The sequence below is a fragment of the Apodemus sylvaticus genome, chromosome 6, assembly GCF_947179515.1.
Source record: "Apodemus sylvaticus chromosome 6, mApoSyl1.1, whole genome shotgun sequence".
NCBI classification, from domain to species: domain Eukaryota; kingdom Metazoa; phylum Chordata; class Mammalia; order Rodentia; family Muridae; genus Apodemus; species Apodemus sylvaticus.
The window spans coordinates 23,640,353-23,661,339 of record NC_067477.1 but is presented as its reverse complement, the minus strand read 5'-3'; the positions used below and the strand labels follow the sequence as shown (position 1 = coordinate 23,661,339).

The 20,987-nt window shown below is 39.7% G+C and overlaps 1 protein-coding gene across 1 annotated transcript in view; it reads right to left on the bottom strand.

Annotated features, from left to right (window-relative positions):
* The window catches only part of Eml5 (EMAP like 5), a 122,138-nt gene extending 104,012 nt beyond the window's left edge, over positions 1-18,126 (bottom strand). The window contains exons 1-2 of the mRNA XM_052185272.1: positions 17,535-18,126; positions 4,923-5,082 (exon numbers count right to left, since the gene is read on the bottom strand). Of these exons, the coding sequence (XP_052041232.1) occupies positions 4,923-5,082; positions 17,535-17,731 (357 nt within the window). The 5' untranslated portion in view covers positions 17,732-18,126. The remainder of the gene's footprint in view (positions 1-4,922; positions 5,083-17,534) is intronic.
* Between the last annotated feature and the right edge of the window lie 2,861 nt (positions 18,127-20,987).

The window sequence follows — 20,987 nt, the reverse complement described above, 5'->3', positions numbered from 1 at the left end:
TCCACAGAAGAACAAAGAATAGCAAAGTATAAAAGGTATCTAAAGATACACAGAGAAACACAGGACTTCCTGAAATGAAAAGTAGATGACATGAAGCTAAAAACTCCATTGAAGAGTTGAATAAATTAGAAAGAGATGAGAAGACACCGTTGACAAGCGTTAACATGGAAGATGGAATTCTAGTCAAGAAGAAACATCACAGTCTGAATTTAACCACTGCTATGACATACAGAAAACTGTACAAAGATATGAAGCAAGCATTTTAATGGTAACCAAAGCACTTACCATTTACAAGGATGTGAATTCACATTCACAAGAATATGAATTATGAAAGAGGGGAGAGAAGAAATAAAGTGAGTTCTACAACTGACTGAATTTCACTTAGACAATTTCTACATTGGGGTACATAAAGGTAGCCCCCAATATATTTTTTTTGTTTTTTTTTGTTTGTTTGTTTACCTGGCAAGGGCCTGGAGTTCAGAAGCTAGGATGGCTAATATGTAGGGCACAGATAAAGCTGAAGGAAATTGGTCAACAGGTGAGATTTTTAAACACAATCCTTCCTGTGTATAGGGCAGTAAACTTAAGACCATCAAAAGAAGAAATTCCAGAAAAAGAACAATTAATGGGGAAATAAAGGCAAACAAGTTTGAGAGTGTAAGTGATCGGTGCCATCTCAAATTCCCAATAGCTACAATGAAGCTCGTGGGTATTATTAAAGGCCCCAGGATGGTAATATTAGCAGAGAACTTAAAACAGTTACCCCAGAAGACCTACTATAAGTCTCCACAACTTCCCACTGTAAATGTTTAAAACTTAGCTTTTCACAAAGACTGAGGAATTCAATGACTCATCAGAAAAATGTTCAAATGTTTTAAAGGGGCTTGTATAATAAATCATTTTAAGTATTGCATAACACATACAATGTCCAGAATCTAATGGAAATTATTAGCAGATGATGGAACATGAAAATGTAACCAACTGTGAAAGGGTGTCAGTCAACAGAAACAGATCCAGAAATTACGAAGATGTTAAAATGAGAAGAAATCTGTGGAAATGAACGTGCTGGGCTAGGGCTCAGCAGAGAAAATGCTAGGCTGTTACGGAAGCACAAAGAGCTGAATTTGGTCCCCAGCAGAGAGAAAACAAACAAACAACAGTGTATGGCAGCATACACCTGCTACCCCAGTGCCAAGGAGGAAGAGACAGGAATCCCTGGGCTCTCTGGCCAACTAGTTTAGCCAAATCAGTGAGCTTCAGGGTCAATGACAGACCTTGTCTCAAAAAATGAGATAATAGTAGCTACGATAAAGACTATCCAGGCCTCAAAGCTTGAAATACTAACTCCTGAAGTTATACAAACACTTACCAGTGTTTGACTTGGCATGGGAATTGACATCATGTTGAACATGTTGAACAGCATGCTTTGCTACATAAGAGACTTGGGACACTTACATAAAACCTCTCTTTTTACCCTATTTTGTTTCCCATTAAAAGGGGATAATTAAAGTACTTCATGAGGGTAATGTGAACACTAACATATTACATATAAAGGAGTTAGAAGAGTATCTGTATGTGGTTAATGTTGTACAAATGCTTGATATCTTCATCATATTCTTATTTTACCATAAGCCATAATTAGCTTTACCAATCCATATACTCTGTTCAAATGAAAAACGCCACCTAGTGTCAGTTAGAAAAGCTTTCACTGGGTAGAATTAAGATTTAAATCAAGTGGGCTCAATTCTAGTATGGAGGTTGTGTGGTTTCATTATTTTGTAAGAATTAACCATTTTGTTATTATGAAGAAAAATTGCAAATGTTACAGAAGATGTAGTGCTTAATGGAGTAATACTGGTCATATTATATTAGACCTACTATAAGTTAAGATCTGGAAGAAAATAAAATTCAAGACTAATGTACTTAAGGTATATTTAGAGATTAAGACAATTAAAAGGTCCTGGCAAAGGAACATAATGAGCCACCTAGTACTCCCAGAGCTCCCAGGGACAAAAACATCAACCAGATAATACATATTGTTACCCATGGCTCCAGATGCATATGCAGTAGAGGATGGCCTTGTTGGACATCAAAGGGAGGAGAGGCCCTTGGTCCTGGAAAGGCTCGATGCCTCAGTGTAGGGGAATGCCAGGACAGGGAAGCAGGAGAGGGTTGATTGGGGAACAGAGGGAGAGGAGATGGCTTATGGAACTTTGGCCGGGGGGGGGGGGGGGGGGGGGGGGGGGGGGGAACCAGGAAAGGGGAACTCATTTGAAATGTAAATAAAGAATATATCTAATTAAAAAAAAAAAAGGCCTGGCAAACCCAGGGAATACCCTACTCTCCAGGCACATACTAATCTGAAAATATGACCCTTGTTTTGATCAGTACCTAAAGACAAAGGTAAACTGATACATTTTATTTGTGCTAACTCATGGGCTTTTCATGAAAGTAGACTTAAAAACTACCTCCTCCTTTGTTCATTCTAGAAATGAGCAGAGTTTTAACTCTAACTCTGTGTCTGTTAGAAATAACTGTGGGCTGGGGAGATGGCACAATGGGTGAAGTGCTTACTGTGTAAGCCTGAGGACGTGTTCAGATTCCTAGTGCCAAGGTAAGGAGCTGAGCATTAAGGCACAGACTGTAACCTCAGCCCCACGAGGTGGAGACAGGTGGTTCCAGGGTCTCACTAGCTAGTCAGGATAGATGAAAATTCAAGCTATAGGCTTCCACCTTCCTCCTTGCATTGCTATTGAATCTTCAGTCCCTGTTTGTTATGGATTTCTATATATAGACTTTTCAGGCCTTAATTATCTTCAAGAAGCCAGGCCACTAGTATTAATATGTATATTCAGCTCAGGTAGGAGGAAGCCTTTAGAAAAAAACACTTAGCCTTGCTACCTTGAAGGAAGCTCACCAATTGGATAAATCCTACATGTTTACATATGCTTTCAAATCTAGCAGAAAATGAAAACATTAGACAGTTCCTATTCAATATCTTATAAGGAGTTTATAAACAGGTATGTTAGTTCAAATATATTTTTCAAATTATAACATTAAAATACTTTCCTTATCTTAAATTACCAGGAGCTCCTTACATTAACTGCACTTATTTAAGGATGATTTCCTTTTGCTATATAACAACTGCCTCCTATGTTACATGTTTAGGAGGCAGGAAAGCATTGCTGTTAAAAACACAAACTTTGCAGAATGAGAGACCGGGCTCCCCCTCTGGTTCCCCTCACTAGCTGTTAACCTGAGACAAGTTATTCAACCTTTCTCAGGCTCAGTTTCTTTTTCTGAAAAATAGAGATAATAACAGAATCTATTTCACAGGGTTGTCACAGGATTGAATGATTAATGCAGACTTAGGGAAATACATACTTAGTACATAATGTAAACCCTGTATCTCTATGGATTTCTAAGTTTAACTTTTTAGCAATATGTCCTCATGAAAACATGATGACAAAATACAATTATTCACGATTTCTCATGGAAATTTCTCAAAGTAAGCAAGACTGAGTGCTTTCAAGCAATAAAAGCTATGGAAATGGTTTCTCCTTAGACAAGACATCTCATCAATACATTATATGTAAGGGGAAACAAAAAATTAAGAAGAAATTATCTATATCTAAAGGATACTTATTGACTATTATACTAAAAAAATCTTAAATTTCACAAAACCTTATGTGTAAAGGAATTTTAAGCTAATTGTATAGATTTATTTCATCATGTTTTATGTTCTTTTGATTTGGAAAGATTATTCTTTCTTTTAAGAAAGTAAATGAAATTCTGATAGGACATAAAGAACTTGAAAGATAATAGCAAACATAGAACATAAATTGAGTTTTCACAATTGCTAATCGCCATTAAACCTAAAAGCACATTTTTAGAGAGGCCCAAATGAAGTCTCCACCAGGGTACCAGAAAGTCACAGGAATCTATGCTACCCAGAGGCGCTATGCTATGCCTCAGAATAATGTAAGGTACCTATTGAGTATCATTTTCTTTAGGATAAAACCCAGTCTACAGTCTATTTTGATAAAATATACATTTACAACAATTATAAAAAGCAGGTAAATAAAATTTTCTGAAAGTTAAAATGATTCTAAAATCTAATTAAACACTAAATATTTAACAATTACAAGTTAACCACATCACTTTTAAAATACATCTTAGTCATAACAGAACTTCTATACAGAACTATAAAATAAGTCTTAGTTTGTTAGAGAATAATTTGGAAAGTGATTAGCCAGTGGGATGAAAACATTTTTGTATTGATTTGTCTCATTTTCAATAAAACTGTAAATATAAAAGAAAAACTTTAAAGTAACTGAAAGTTAAAATATATATAGCTCTACTTAGAGAAACTTAATTTTCCAAGGTGTCCTCCATATTGCCTACCTAGATACCTTACCTGGAAAAATAGCTACAGATAAAATTTTCTGTAATAATCAGGTAACAGTCAGGGAATGAGAATTTCTTTGGCTTTTAGACTAATTTGATTGAGAAAGTTCTTGGTAACAGTGAAATCAACACCCTTGTTGTTTTATATTTGTTAGCTATGTTGTCCACCCATCTCATTTATACTTCAACATTATCTGTATAAAAAAAGTATTTTTTACCAATTGTTTTTCAATTCTATATTATAAACTTACAGTGATTTCATTTTTAAATATTTTTTACATTTTTATTACATGTGAATTGGCATGCATGTTTGTGTGGGGGTGTCGGATCCCCTGGAACTGGAGTTAAAGAAAGTAGTGAGCTGCAATCTGGGTACGGGGAACTGAAGCCAGGTCCTCTGGAAGAGTAGCCAGTGCTCTTAACTCTAAAGCCATCTCTCCAGACCCTTATAATGACTTCTTATAGCAAGTGTTTTAAAAACAAAATTGATACAAAGGAGGAAAATTATCAAATACCTGTCCATCCAAGTCGAATGCTAAACAAGCTATCCCGTGTGTATGAACATCCTTCAGGACCGACACGGTCTGCACAGTGTACGAATCCCACACACAGATGTATGGCTCTTTCCCTACTTGTCCTGTTGCTACCAATACTCGCTCAGGATGCAATGCAAGACTGAAAAATAAAGAATAAATAAATAAATAGATTTAGAAATTGATTATAAACTTTTATAGCATTTGTTATAGGTATTTGTACTTAGAAATATCAACATTAAGCTTTGCTTATCTTAATTTGTATTTAGAAGTAATTTCTATAAAATTATTGCTAAGAACTAATAATAATTAATTACAAACTAATTATTGACTTCATAAATTCCATGTGATATAGTGTGCATAAACTCTCAAGAAAAGAGATCTCACAAAAGATCAACAGAACTACAGCAACAAATTTTTAGCAACTTATCTATCACATGCTATTTTTCCACTTGGTATTTATGTTGCAAGCCTTCTTTTCTATCATTCCTTTTATTGACTAATATTGGACTAAACCTAAAGGCTGGAAGATGGCTCTATGGTTAAGCACTTTCCAAGCGAACACGAAGACTAGAGGTCATACTCCTGGGACCCACCAGATACCATGTGGATATGGCAGACCACCTGTAATTCAAACCTTGGAGGGCAGAGGACGCCCAAAGCCAGCTGGGTAGCAAGAGTGGGCATATCAAAGAGCTCTGCATGTGACTAAGGGACCTTGCCTCACTGAATAAGGTACTAGGAGGTCAAGGACAATTCCCAGCATCAATCTTGGGCTTCCACGTACATTCAACCCACAGACACATGTATCTCACACAAGTCCCACAAACATTGAGTACACAACACACACATATAAAATACATACACATATATTAAAATGAAAAAATAGCTAAATCTTAATGTCCAAGGTAGCATTTGGTAGCACTTATACTGTGACAGTAATTAATTACAAATCTCACTAAAAACAGCAATGTCATATGAAATTTGCACAAAGTGGTCAATGGGACTCGAAAAACAAGACAAAAATCTTACAATTAGTTAAGGACTATACACATTCATCCAAAAAAGGCAGGAAACAAAAATGAAATTCTACTTGATAGAATATTTTAAACAAGAGAGTTTAAAATACCAGATTTTCCTTTAAATAAAAAGACATTCAACTGCATTTCTGTACACTAGCAGCAAATACCTGAAAAAAAAAATCCAAATTATAGTAGCATCAAAAAGAGCAAATCCAATAATGAACCCCAACTACAAGTCATCTTAGCAGGTCTAAGCAGAGGATAGAACACATCAATCTAGGCCTGAAAGAAGGTAATATTGTCAAGATGGTGATGCTCCTTAAAGTGAATCCATGTCAAAGGACCAGGCATAATTAAATAAAAATAATATAGAAAATTAGATCCCAAAAATATTATTTGTGAGGCTGTAAAATTATACAGCCAGTTTAAAAACAGTTTAGCAGAGTTACTACAGGATGCAACAATTCTATTTCTAGATACATTCCTAAAAGGAGTAAAAACATATGTCCACACAAGAACTCTACACAAGCGTTCATGCCAAAATTATTCATAACAGCAAAAAGTGACAGCTCAAATGTTCACCAACGGAAAGGAGAAAAAAGAAAGTGCATGTTGCAACAGAGATGAACTCTAAAATGTAACACAACACGGAAGAAAACATACATAAGGGCCACATGCTCTGTGGATTCATTTACAAGAAATGTCTGGAATAAGTAACTCTCGTGATTGGCTCTTCTTGGGGAAACATAACACACAAATGTGTATTCACCCCCAAAAGGAAGCCTACAACAGACCAAAGTAAAGATCATGCCAATGTCCAACCTGGTGAACCAAAGTTTTTATTGGGGTCACTAACAGTAGTATGGGTGATAAGTCACATGGAACAAGGATTCCTTGATAGCAGCTGCACTGAAAAGCCCACACCACACTGGCGACAACTCACAAAGGCTGCAACCGTGGAGCTTTCTACACAGTGTAGCAGCTGAGAACCTCCCTTCAGCCCAGCTAGACTCCTCTGTCAATCGTTTACTCCTTTTTATGCTCTGACAAAGGGCCTTCAAGAATTTTCCAAGTTTCTGTTCTCCCAGACATATGATCATCTCTTTACCTCCCAAGTCTCATGAGCTTCCCCTTCCCTTTGAGAAGGAATTTTCAATTCTGAGGGAAACACCATATGACAAAGAGCCATGCCAGGACCAAACAGCTTTTAACAGCACTCCTCTCCATCCTCCATCAGCATTAACAGGTTCTCCAAAAGAACCTATGACTTCCCTCACCGTGGATTTTGACCATGTCTACAGTATCAGTGGGAATGAGTTAGAGTTTTCAGAAGCCCCAGTCAGGTTCAGAGGCTCTTGCCCTTCCTGCAGTGTGTAGATCGAGATGTAGAACCCTCAGCTGTTTTGCTAGGACCTTTTCTAGAAGGTCAGTGTTGTAGTAAACAGGGTCTAGCACTACCTAACAATGTAAAAGAGCTCCCCCTTCTGCCACATCTATACCAGCATTTGTTGTCATTTGTTTTTCTTTTTCTTCTTTTTAATCTTTGTCTTTTTTTTCTATTTTTTAAATTTTTTATTAATTAATTTTATACATTCCATATTTTATTCCCCACCCCACCATCCACTGTCCACCCTCTGACTGTTCCACATCTCATACCTACCCCCCTCTCCCTGTCTCCATGTGGATGTCCCTATCTCCCACCCCCATCCCACCTGACCTCTGAACTCCCTGGGGCCTCCAGTCTCTTGAGGGTTACATGCCTCTGAGTGAACATAGACCTGACAGTCCTCTATTGTTTGTCATTCTGGAATAAGATGGAATCTTTTTTGTACATTTTTTAAATTGGATATTTTATTTGTTTATATTTCAAATGTTATCCCTTTTCCCAGTTTCCCCTCTGCAAACCCCCATCCTATCCCCCTACCCCTGTTTCTATGAGGGTGTTCTCCCACCCACCCACCCACCCATTCCCACTTTACTGCTCCAGCATTCTTCTACACTGGGGCATCAAGCATTCACAGGACCAAGGGCCTCCCCTCCCACTGATGTCAGAGAAGGCCCCTTCAGCTCCTTCAGTCCTTCTCCTAACTCCTCCATTAGGGTCCCTATGCTCAGTCCCATGGTTGGCTTCGAGCATCCCCATCTGTTTTGGTCAGGATCTGGCAGAGCCTCTCAGGAGACAGCTAAATCAGGCTCCTGTCAGCAAGTACTTCTTGGTATCAGCAATAGTGTCTGGGTTTGGTGTCTGCATGTGGGATGTATCACCAGGTGGGGCAGTCTCTGGATGGCCTTTCCTTCAGTCTCTGCTCCACTCTGTCCCATATTTCCTTTAGACAGGAGCAATTCTGGATTAAAATTTTGGAAATGGGTAGGTGGCCCCATCCCTCAACCAGGGGGTCTTGCCTAACCTCTGGATATGGTCTGGACAGGTTCTCCGTCCCCTTTGTGGGGGTATTTCAGCTAATGTTATCCCCGTGGGTCCTGGGAGGCTCTTGCTTTCCTGGCATCTGGGTCTTTCTGGTTGTTAGCCCCAGTTCCCCATCCCCCATTGCTACATACCTCTGTTCAATTTCCTGACCCTCTGTACATATCCTCCATCTCCTCAGATATGTACATACCTGATTCTGCCCCTTTTCCCCCTTCCCCTCCTCTTCTTCCCAAGTCCCCCCATCCTCTACTTCCCTTGATTATATTGATTCCCTTGATTATATCCCCCTTCTAAATAGGACTGAAACATCCACTCTTTGGTCTTCCTTCCTCTTGAGCTTCATGTGGTCTGTGAGTTGTATCATGGGTATTCCACGCTCTATGCCTAATATCCACTTTATCAGTGAGTACAAACCATGTGTGTTCATTTGTGACTGAGTTACCTCATTCAGGATATTTTCTAGATCCATCCATTTGCCTGTGAATTTCATGAAGTCATTGTATTTAATAGCTGAGTAGTATTCCATTGTGTAAATGTACTACATTTTCTGTATTCATTCCTCTGTTAAGGGACATCTGGATATGGTCTGGACAGGTTCTAGCTATTATAAATATGGCTGCTGTGTCCTTGAATATAGTGGAGCATGTGTCCTTGTTACAAGTTGGAACATCTTCTGGGTATATGCCCAGAAGTGGTATAGCTGGGTCCTCAGGTAGTACTATGTCCAATTTTCTGAGGAACCACCAGACTGATTTCCAGAGTGGTTGTACCAGCTTGCAATCCCACCAACAATGGAGGAGTGTTCCTCTTTCTCCACATCCTCACCACACTAGGACCAGCTATCAAGAGGCAGATCAACTTTACATAGAGTGATTCACCGCTTATATAGTTTTAGGGAACTGAGGATCAGAACATCCAGAATGGGCAAAGGTCACTGGCTTAGGGCTTAGGGTACCTGAAATGCCTCATTAGAATGGGGAGGCATCTCAGGTGCTGCTGGCTAAACAGGTTCTTATTAAGAGAAAGGAAACTGATCCTGTAATCTTAATTGAGGCTATGTGACATTCCTCAGGTAGAAGCATATGTGGCGGCTTAAAATTTCCCAGACAAGGTCAGAGAAGAAGTCCTGCTAATGAAAGAAGTCTCCCATATTATGTTGAGTCCAGAGGCTAACCAGTCATGGTAGACTTCAACCTTAATTAGTAAGGTTTTCCCACAGGGAGTAGGACATGCAATAAACTGTATGTGGAGATCAGACAGCGGACAACTTTGTGGAGTCTGCTCTCTGCTTCTACTTCCGCTTGGCTTCTAGGGACCAAACTCAGGTCATCAGGCTTGAATGGCAAACATCTTTACCTGACAAACCATCACTGGCCCCGGGGTAATCTTTTAGAACAACATAAATCTGACCTTACTATCCACTTGGTTACAACTCTCCAACAGCTTCCCATTGATCTAGAATAAAATCCTACCTGGATGGAGTCCCTCAGGATGTTCTCAAGCCTTAAACTATACCATTTTCCCTTTGTCCACTCCAGCCACATACCCCTTTTTATTCCATAAAACGGTCAAGATAATTGTGCTTTTTAAGTTTTTGTCTAGAATGATCTACAAAATCTTTGCCTCACTCATCCTTTAGGCTTGTACTGACAAGCCCTAACTACTCAAGGTCATTTCAATATGTTCTACACATTATCCAAATACATTTACAAAAAGATCAACTAAATAAAATCATTTTTGTATATGTATGATCTTACTCTTTCCACTAAAATCCACATATGCACACACACACACACACACACACACCTTTTTTTTAAAAAAAAATCTTTTCTAAGCCTAAGCACCTAAAGCAATGATAGGACCTTGTAGTTATTAAATCAATATTTGTTAACTGAATTCCCAAAGAAGTCGCTAAAGTTAAAAAGAAAATTTGAATAAATTAATTCTCAACAAAGAAAAGCCCTAATGGAAATGCTGTCATCCCATCCTTTATAACAGCAAAAAACTTAAACACCACCTAAAAGTATAGGGATTATTTTCATATTATGAAAAGCTGTTATAATATTAAGCAAAAACATACTCTATATATTACATATACTATTATATCAACTGCTCAAGACTGCATGTACCAAAAAAGTTCACAAGTGAATAATCTAGAAATATAATAATAATACAATAATCTACAATATGGTGATATTTCTAGATTGCAAGATTGTGTGTAAATATTTTTCTGTGGCCTTCATCTATCTATGATAAGTATTACTAATTTAAAATAGCAATAAAACTCTAAGAGAAAACCTAGAATACTTTCACAATCCCTATTATGTTGATTTCAAACTTCTATATAGTCTTTTAAAAAATATAGCTATTAAAACTACCTTTTGTAAGACTTTGATTCTCAATCTAGCACCCAAGTTCCAGATAAGATTTGTACTATGAGGTCTCAAGTTTTATGCATTAAATACATTGTCCATTAGCTAACAATCAGCAGTCTTACTCAACCAAATGTGAACTCTGGTGTTAGTCATCATCTATGTTATAAGACTTAGACTATCCTTATTCTTTCCACTCTAGGTTGGAATTATACCCTGGTCCTTGATGAACCATATTGCCTATAGATGATAACCACTGAAGCAGTTAGACCTGGTTAATAGTTAAGTTAAACACCATGAGAAGCATACTTAAACTACCTGTTTGTTATCATGCCTAACCATGTAGTGAAATGAGTATGAAACACAACCTTCCACACTAGGGGCAGTATCTAGTATTGTTGATTCTGATAAAGTATTTGCAAAGGATGAAAAGAAATAAATTCAATATAATGGGAAGGAGAAGGAATGAATGCCTTCTGTAGCTGTAGCTGGAGGTGAGGATGGTACACAATTTCCAGGTAACGTTTCCCTTTCCCTTCTCTCCTTGCCTGTTCTCCCTCTTGCTCATTTTCCCCTTCCTCCTTCTGGTCTTCTTCCTCTCCCACTCTACCTGCTTCCTGGCTGTCCTAAAGTGAGCAGCTTCCTCTGCCACTCACACTGCACCATGATATTCTCCCTTGCCTCAGCCCCCCTCCCAAAAAAGACCACCCAACCTTCAACTGAAATCTCTGAAAACTATAAGCAAAAATACAGATTTCCTTCTTTTAAATTCCATTCTCAGGTATTGTGTCACAACTATGGCAAGCTGACTCATTGTGTAAGACATAAGAATCTTTATTTCCAATGAGTTCCAGGATGGTCTAAAAAAGAAGGAAGGAAGGGAGGGAGGGAGGGAGGGAGGGAGGGAGGGAGGGAGGGAGGGAGGGAATCTGTATTCCTCATAAGTTTTCAGGCAATGTTCCTATTGCTAATCTGAAGACCATACTGAGAGTAGTAAGAATCTAGGGCTGCCAGCCACATGCCATTGTTTGGTTCTTCGCTTTAAATAAATCTTAAAGGGTGTTAGTTTTTTTATTAATAACAGCCCATTTTGACTTCTTCCTAGACCTCCTTCTTCCCCTTATCATTTGAACATAATGGTCTCCTGGGCGGATCTATTATCGTAATGTAATAACCACAAGACAGCTAACACCTTGACCAGTAGGAAGCAGGCTTGGTCATATCTGATATGCTCATAACCTCACTTTCCCTTCTGCGCCTCTGGCCACATTTCTGTTACTTCATTCTTCATCACCCCTGCATTTGAATATTGCAACACAACAGAAATCCATTTTCAGATCCATTCTCTGTCTATACCTGCTACCTTGGTGACTTCATTGAGATTCACGTCTTTACTACTTACATGCTGGTAACACCCATACTAGCCATACCAGACTGCTTCCTTGAGTTACAGACACACATGTCCAGCTGTCTAATTTATAACCCTACTTACTTGTCTATGAGGTTTCTCCATTGAACTCTTCTAACACAGGGCTTCCAATTTCTCACTTCCTCCCCAAACAGAAAATGTTTCCCACAATCTTTCCCAGATTAATAGCTGCTAACTCTAATTCTCAAAATGTTATGATCAAAATTTCTATAATTATTATTGTCTTCATTTTATCTTATAATTTGCATATGATTCATCAGTCAACCATGCTGCTCATCTTTAAAATAATCCCAGAATTTTGCCTTTCTCGCTGCCTTTCCTGTTGCTCCTCCCAATATCTTATGACTGGTCCAAGCCAGCAACACTCCTAGAATGAAATACAACAGTCCCCTAAGTGCTTTCCCTGCTTCCCTACTGCCTCTCTGCTCCAGGATATTCTGAATACAGAAGCCCCTGTAAATTTGTTATTCTCTAAGCCAATAACTTCATTAAATAGTTGTCTTAGTGTTCTATTGCTGTGAAGAGACACCATAACCATGGTAACTCATAAAAGAAAGCATTTAATTGGCATTTGTTTACAGTTTCAGATGGTTTAGTCCGTTTTCAGCGTGGCAGGAAGCATGGCGGCACACAGGCAGACATGGGGCTAGAGAAGTAGCTAAGAGTTCTACAACTACATCCAAAGGCAGCAGGAAGAAATAGACACCGGGCCTGGCTTGAGTTCTGAAACCTCAAAGCCCACCCCCAGTGACACACTTCCTTCAGTAAGGCCACACCTACTCCTATAAAACCACACCTACTATCCCTTCACAAGCAGTACCACTCCCAGATGACTAAGCATTCAAATCAATGAACCTAAGCATGCAGTGCTTATTCAAACAACCACAACTATTAAAACAACGTCCAATCTTAGAGAGCAGGTGAAAACTATCAGCAAGGTCCTACATAATCTGCTCATCTCATCTTTATCTCACTGAACACAAGTTCAGAATACTCTGGCCACAACAATTCTCTTACCATTCCTCTAATCCATTAGGACTTCTACTTCAGAGCTTCCATAGTAGCGAAGAATCCCTCTGCATAGTCTATCCTTTACTCAGACTCCTACACAATGTAGTTCCTAACCTCTCAGTCTCTAAAGTATCATCATAACAGTGAGTCCTCCTTTCTGCCCTATCAGAGCACCCACCAAAAATGTTAATAGTCCTTTCTTTCTCCTTACCCCCCCCACCAATAAAATAACTATTAGCCATAAAGAGGATGTGGTAGTTTGTAGTAGTCATCTGGCCCCTGCAGGTTCATAAGGGTTGGTACTACTACTAGGAACTGTGGCCTTGTTGGAGGAAGTATGTCACTAGGTAATGGGCTTTAAAGTCTTAGAAGTTCAAACTAGGCCTAGTGTCTGACAGTCCTTTTCCTGTTGCCTGCAGACCCAGTTGTAGAACTCTCAGCTCCCTCTCCAGCCCCATGTCTGCCTACTTGATGCCATGCTTTTTGTCATAACAATAATGGACTAAACCTTTGAACTATATGCCAGCCCCAATTAAATGTCTTCCTTTATAAGAGGTGGCAAGGTCATGGTGTCTCTTCACAGCAATAAAATCCTAAGGCAGAAAACAAAAAGCCTATCATTTTGATAGCATGGATGGAACTTGAGATCAACTGTTAAGTGAAATAAAACTACACATCTACTTATTATATAGAGTTGACTCTTTTTTTTTTTTCATACAATTTTGTGAGTAGACTGGTTGTTACAAGAGACTGGGAAAAACATGGCATAAGGGAGGGATGGAAAAAGGATCATCAGTGAGTCCTAAGTTATGGTTAGGACTAAGAAATTAGGGATTCTATTGCACAGTAGGGTGGCTACAGTTAATGAAAATGAACCCTGTATTTCATAAAACTAGAAGGGATTTTTTTTTATGTTTTCACCAAAAAGAAATGATAAAAGTTTAAGGCCAGAAACATTTTTACACAGACTTAAACATCAATCAATATATACACATATCAAAATTTGTACAATTTTTTGTTTTATCTATCAACTTTTAAATTTTCGGAGAAGTATTTTAAAAAGGTGGGCATAAACAAATGTGTCAAGTGGTGACAAAAAAATCAAGAAAATGTGAACTGACACCTAGCCACTGGATTTGGCAATGTGTAAGTCATTGGTGACCCTGAGAAAAATGGCTACAGCAAAACAGAACCAAAGGAAAATAAATGTGAGAGGGGGGCGATAACAGTAATAAAACAACCTTCAAATACTCTGTTAGAACACAAGAGCACAACATATGGGAGTGCTGTGCTCCAGAATATACTAGCTGAGTCTTCAAGGAGAAGAGGGAGAAATAAGTCTTTTGAAAGAATAGAGGGAATTAATTTTAAAAAGTTCTAGATCTATAAAATGTGACTGCTGAGTCAACTAGAGGCTAATACAAAAACATACCAAATTAATTATATTCCATCCATGATCCTTCCTGGTATACAGGATTTGAAAACTTTTGATAATATCCACTACTTTGCAAAATAAATGTTGGTGGGCAATAAATAACAAGAAAAACATAATTTAGACACTACCAGATCCTTTGGGAAGACCAGTTAGCAAAAGTTTCAAAATACAAACCAGGCCATTGATAAGCACCTGACCATAAATATAGAACTTGCAATATAGTATAACAGTCTAAAAACTGTTGCAAATACCTAATAGAGAAATTGAAACACACACACACACATACACAGGCGAGAGGACACAAGGAAAACATATTATTTTGGCATTGAAGTTCACTTCTAAGTATAAACAAGTTATTGGAATAATTAGCAGTAAAAGAATAATGGCCAGAGAAGTGTAGTACACATAGATAAGGGCAAAAGAAGGCAGACAAATATAAGAGTGTAATAAAATGTGATATATGGAACGGCCTTGAGCCAGCTTAGATGAGAGTAAGATTATAGAAGCATCAAATAACAGACTAGTCAAACTTTAAAAACAATAGAGCATTTACAGTTTAAAAACCAAATGATAATTACCACTTTTGAACAGTCTTAGCCTAAAGTTTATTTCACCAAAAAAAAAAAAATCACAAGTAAATTTTAAGTAGATATAGAAATAAAACTGATGGAAATATTTTCATTAAAGCTAGTATTATATCATGGTTTTGATATGGTAACATATCATACCATCTGTTACATGTATGAATGCTGTATCTTCTGCTATGAAATAACTGAGAAATTACTGGCATCGTTTCTATGTTTACAGGTTAAGCACTGAATTGAAAAAAAAACAGGTTTTAATATTTGACTATTTTATTTCACCAGAATATTATCATTATAATAATATTGTCTTTATTATCTGAAATACAATTTCCAAAGTACTTTGATTTCTCAATTATATTCTTAGTAGTGTATTAAATTTGTGCCGCAATCTTTAATACACTGTAAGGTTTAGATTTCACTGCCCATGGCAACTTTTCAGATCTTTTTAAATTGCCATAAATTATATAATAATGTATCATTTGCATCAAATTTACAGACATGTAGAGTACGCTTGCAATTTGGAGTGTTTTGAGATGCATGTATGGGTTGCACAACTTTTGCAGAAGGCAAAAGTACAACCTTCCTTACAGTTTACTCAAAGAAAATATAAAAATCACAGTCAGTGTAGTTCAGTCAGTGATCCAGAGCTTAACTATTTGTGAGACCCATGACTTTAAGCTGCAGTACTACCAAAATAATAATAATAATAAAATCAAGCAGTGTGACATATAATACTGCCTCTAACTACTGCTAGAAGAATGAAGACATAACTTCATCTCCCCTCAAATAAACCCATCAAGTTTTGGAAAACTTCCATACACACAGGCTATTGTACTCATGATCAGGCCCTCCATATCCTCATTCCCTCACCACTCACTTAATTTAACCTGGTAATATCTGGTGGGAGGCTGCTTAAAGCTATTCATGTAGTTTTGTAAAGCTAGAGACCCAATCCATAGAGTAGGAGAGACGTGGCAGGTCAGAGGGGGGAAAATAAAAAGAAAAAGAAAATGAGGTAACTCTCTTCTTGAGGTAAATAATAAGATTGGCAACTACTATAACTTCTGCTCAAATTAGTGATTTTGGACTTCCACTAGGTCCCAAGCCCTACCACCACAACAGAAAATTCCTAAATTGAGAAAAATAAAACTGCTTGTTAGATTCCTTTCCCAAAACTGGAAATCTGGAAAGCCTTCACTGCAGTGCCTTAATAAACAAGTGAATGATAGTAAAAGCCCCCACCCCGCCTCCTTCTCTGCAATCTTAGATTCTGTTAACTTCCACCTTGCTCCATTCCTATCTGACCTTCTTCTGCTTGCCTAAGGCCCCCTCCCCCTTATATATACACAGAGAGCTAAAATAACACCACCGCATGGAGTTTCAGCACCAGCGTGTCTTGCTTATGCTGCATCAAACCAATATACTGATTTTGAAGTGCCTAATTTGAAACATTCATGAAGGCATAAATAAGCCTGTTTACAGAACCTGTGTCAAGAACTCAGAAGCAACAACACAAACACACTCTCAGATTTTTCTGTAATACATTCTCTTTGATAGAAGACAAAATGTGCTTGAGGCAATAATCAATTCAAACGCTCCTAACTTTAACACGAAAGTTCTACTGAAATGTTGAAAATCACCCGTTATATGTACAGTTTACCAAACACCGCGGACAACGTTAAGAGTCAGAGCAAGATGCACACGCCCTGGGATTAAAATTACTAACAGGAGAAAGTAAATTTAAGATTACTTTGATGAGGATAAACAGAATTGGAAATCAGTGTGGGGTTATTTCTCATTAAAGGCATACCCTCAAAGTGCCTTCCAGCGTGCAAATTTTAACCTCTAATGAACTGCCTTGAGAGGAACACCTGAGTTGCTTTGCTATCTGCTGATAATCGCTGATAGTGAAATCTGAACTAATAACTATGGCCAAGAGTTGAGTACTGCAGAGCTTGGTTAGTCTTCTGTTAAGTATTTCCTTTCCCTAGGTAAATAAGCTTTCCTTTTAACAAGAAACCAATCACGGAGTCTAAAACCCTGATGTTGATGGAACGGAAAAGGTCACAAATCCATGAAAGCGAACGGCCTGCGGAGCGTCCTTAGGATCCCAAGGAGGCTCCCCTAGAATAGGGAGATGCGGCAAAGCGGAGTGATAAGTGGGTGGGCTCCGAACTAGATACATGCAGATTGCGTTCCTGGGTGATGCTCCTTTGCAGGAACGGTCACGACTTCCCAGAAGGACAGGCAGCTGCAAACTCCGACAGCGGTGTCACCCCCACCACCCTCACCCCCGCCTCCCCGAGCCCGTACCTGATGATGTCGTCGCTGTGGCCGCGGTAGAACTTCTGCCGATGCTCCCGCGGGCTGTACACCACGCCGACCCCCGCCACGAAGTACACGATCTCCTTGGCCGCGGTGTAGTAGAGGTTGTTGCGGCACTGGTGGCCCCGGTAGCCGTACACCCACTCGAGCCGCAGGTGGCAGCTCGGGGCGCTCCGAGCCGCCATGTCGGTGCGCCCACCCGTCGCTGCGGCTGGGGCCCGCGGTCGCCGCCGGGGCTGGGTGACGAAAGCTCTCCCGCTGGCGGCCCGGACGTTCCTCTAAGCCGAGCCCGGCAGGTGCATCTCGCTTGCGTGGCCGTCTCCGCCGCCTCAGCCCACGGGCGGGAGGAAAAGCCTCGCCTCACCGAACATGATGAGGGCCGCGAGCGCCGCCGGCCGGCCGGGAGCCTCGCGCGTCTGGGAGCTCGCCGCGTTCCCTTAGCCCAGTGCCGAGGCTGGGAGACAACCAACCTAAGAAGTGGGGACCAGGGCGCGCCTTCAGCCCGCTTCTTCTCTGCCGGTCTCGCGCACCTGACTCTGCCCGGGTCACCTGCGGCGCTCCAGTCCAGCGCCTCCCACAGCCTCCCACAGCCCGGCGGAGCCGCGCCGCGCGCTCCCGAGCCCAGCTGAGTGGCGGGAGGGCGGAGACGCACTAGCCCCGCCCCCGTTATCTAGCTCCGCCTCTCGGGTGGCCCCGCCCCTCCCGGAGTTGTGCAGAATCTGTGAGCTCCCTGCCCACCACCTGCCCACCACCGGGCTGTTGCTAAGCCGCAGGCCTCCCTTCCCAAGATCTAAGCACCCATCCTTGTGAGACCTGGATTACCCCACCAAGCCCCTCAGATTTGAATTCCTGTTGCTAGGATTTCTTGCTCAGGAATCACTGGGGAATCCCGCATGCCCTTTTACAGTGACCTCAGCTATTTCATATGCCTATGAATTAACACCCAGAATGTTAACTTCATTCTTTAATCGCCTTCTCCATACTTTATATGTGCGTGTTTGCTTATCATGGTGCTGTCTGGTCCAGAAATTTGGCAAGAATAAAACCTAACCTAGCAAATGTACTTTTGACACATTAGATACAATGTCCTAATAAATAGTCCTGGATTTGTTACTACTGTTGCTGACCAGGTCTCAAACTCATGATCCTCCTGTTTTTGCCTCTTGAATATTGAGATTACAAATGGGCAGCACTGCCCCCACCAAAATCCCCAACACCGCCCTCACACCCCCGCTGGCCGATCTTTCAATTGCTGTTTTGAATAGCGGTAATTATCTCGTAATTAAAATGAAGAAGAGCATGTTGTAGGGTAATTGTGAAATCAGATGGTCCAAATAATTGTGATCAGGTAGACTGCACCTGAAAGTGGTGTTGACTATGTAAATCCAAGCAATGCACTTAGAAAAAATTAAATATTTGTTGCGGTGCATTGTGAAATATTAATCACGAGCTACATATAATTTTTATGAGGCAGGGTTTCTGTACAGACTTTTTTCAACACAATGTTTTACAGATCCCATGATACATATTTAAGAACTTCAGATTAATAATAGATTTAAATAATTTATTTTCCCATTATCATATTTTCCATTGCGATTTTTAATGACCCAAGGGTAGAGTTTGAAGCAAAAACATTCTTAATTAAGCCATCCTCAAATGACAACTTAAGACCAAAAGAGATGACTGAGGCACAGCAGTGGCTAGAAAATGAACCACTCATGAATACCCAAGAGAGGAAAGCCAATCTGATCAGTTCTCTAGGTGATCTGTTAGCAGTGTCACAGCAGAGAGGTCAGTCAAGCCTTTACCCTGGATGAGGTGTTATCATTTTCTGAAAGTCATGCAGATATAATGTGGCAACCAGACCCCAGATATGGATCAACCAAACATCTGGTGGACCATTTAAGTGAAAGGACAATAATCCTTTGGTAATCTGTCTTTTGTGTCCTAGTCTGGTCGGAAGCTATATAGTTCAGATATGTGAAGTGTATTCCAAAATTCAAGCAAATGGAGTTACTTGTGGCTTCTGTTCACATGTTAGCATGGTGATGTGTATCCTCCGGCCTATAGAAGAAAGATGAGGTCAGCCACGAGCTGATGGCTTAGAAGGTAAGGTGCTTGTTGCACATGTGTAAGAACTGAGTTCCAGATCTCCAGGTCCCACATAAAAAGCTGAATGCTAGGGAGGCAGAGATAGGCATATTACGGGGTTCACTGACCATAAAGCCCAGCTGAAACATCTGAGACCCAGATTCAGTGAAAGACTGGGCTAGCACAATGGCTCAGTAGGTAAAGGAGCTTGTCACCATATCTGACAACCATAGTTTGTTCCCTGAGAACCGTGTATATTATGAAGAAGCAACCCACGCAAGCTGTCCTCTGATTCCCACTTATACATCTGCCCCTGATAGTCGCAAAAAATAAATGCGATTTTAGAATATTAATAAGAAACATAGAGCAAGACACTCAACATTGACTTCTGGTTTGTAACCATACATGCAAAGGCATGTCCACATCATGTGTACATACATAAACACATATACATATATGAAGTAAAGCAAGTGAAACATGCATTGATGAAATTTGTGATATTATAGCTATTGACTTCAGACAGCTATAAATTATAGTAATGTTTAATTTCTACACCCATGCCTTTGGTCACTCTTATTTGTGTACAGAACCTAACACAGATGTTCCCTATTTCTATCTCAATCATTAAATATAAAACAAAGTATTATGTACATACAATAGGACACCTCTTGTTTTTATCTAAAAACAATCATTTTCTGATACCTGTACTATGTTATTGCATTAGTCAGAATTTATTTGGTTGTATGTGGTTGAAATCCATCCCATCTGCCTTAAGATTAAAGAGAATTATATCAAAAGACTGAAAAGTATCATCAATATACTTGAAAGTTAATATGCCAATCATTAGACTCAGAACCAGGTCATTAGACTTAACCCAGATTTACCTGGTGTTGGGTCAGTTGCCAGACAAGCAAAATAATTGCTAAGAGCTCCATCTATAGACACACACACCCCCGCACACACACTAGCTTGGAATCCCTGTGGAAATAGCTTGAATTTCTTTTGGCTGTCCCCTGGAAAGTAGTAGACTTCAACTTCATGGTCTCTAATTAGCTGACTTGAGTTGTGGATCTCCCTTAGAAGCCTCAGAGTAGTGCCAGCTGGGTCAAAGTCCCGGGAAGGAAAATGGGAAAGGCCCAGCCTCCCAGTGGTATTTGCCTTTTAAGAAGGGGTGGATGCCACTAGTGATCCTCAGGGCTGACTTGGGTGCTCTATCATCCCTCGTCTTCATCTACCAAACCAAAGACACCTGCAATTTAATTAAAAACAGGTGTAAATAAATGCAGGTTCCTTCTAAACCAGACTGGCACCCGAAATTCCTCCTGTGAAGGAGAGCCAGATGTCAGACTG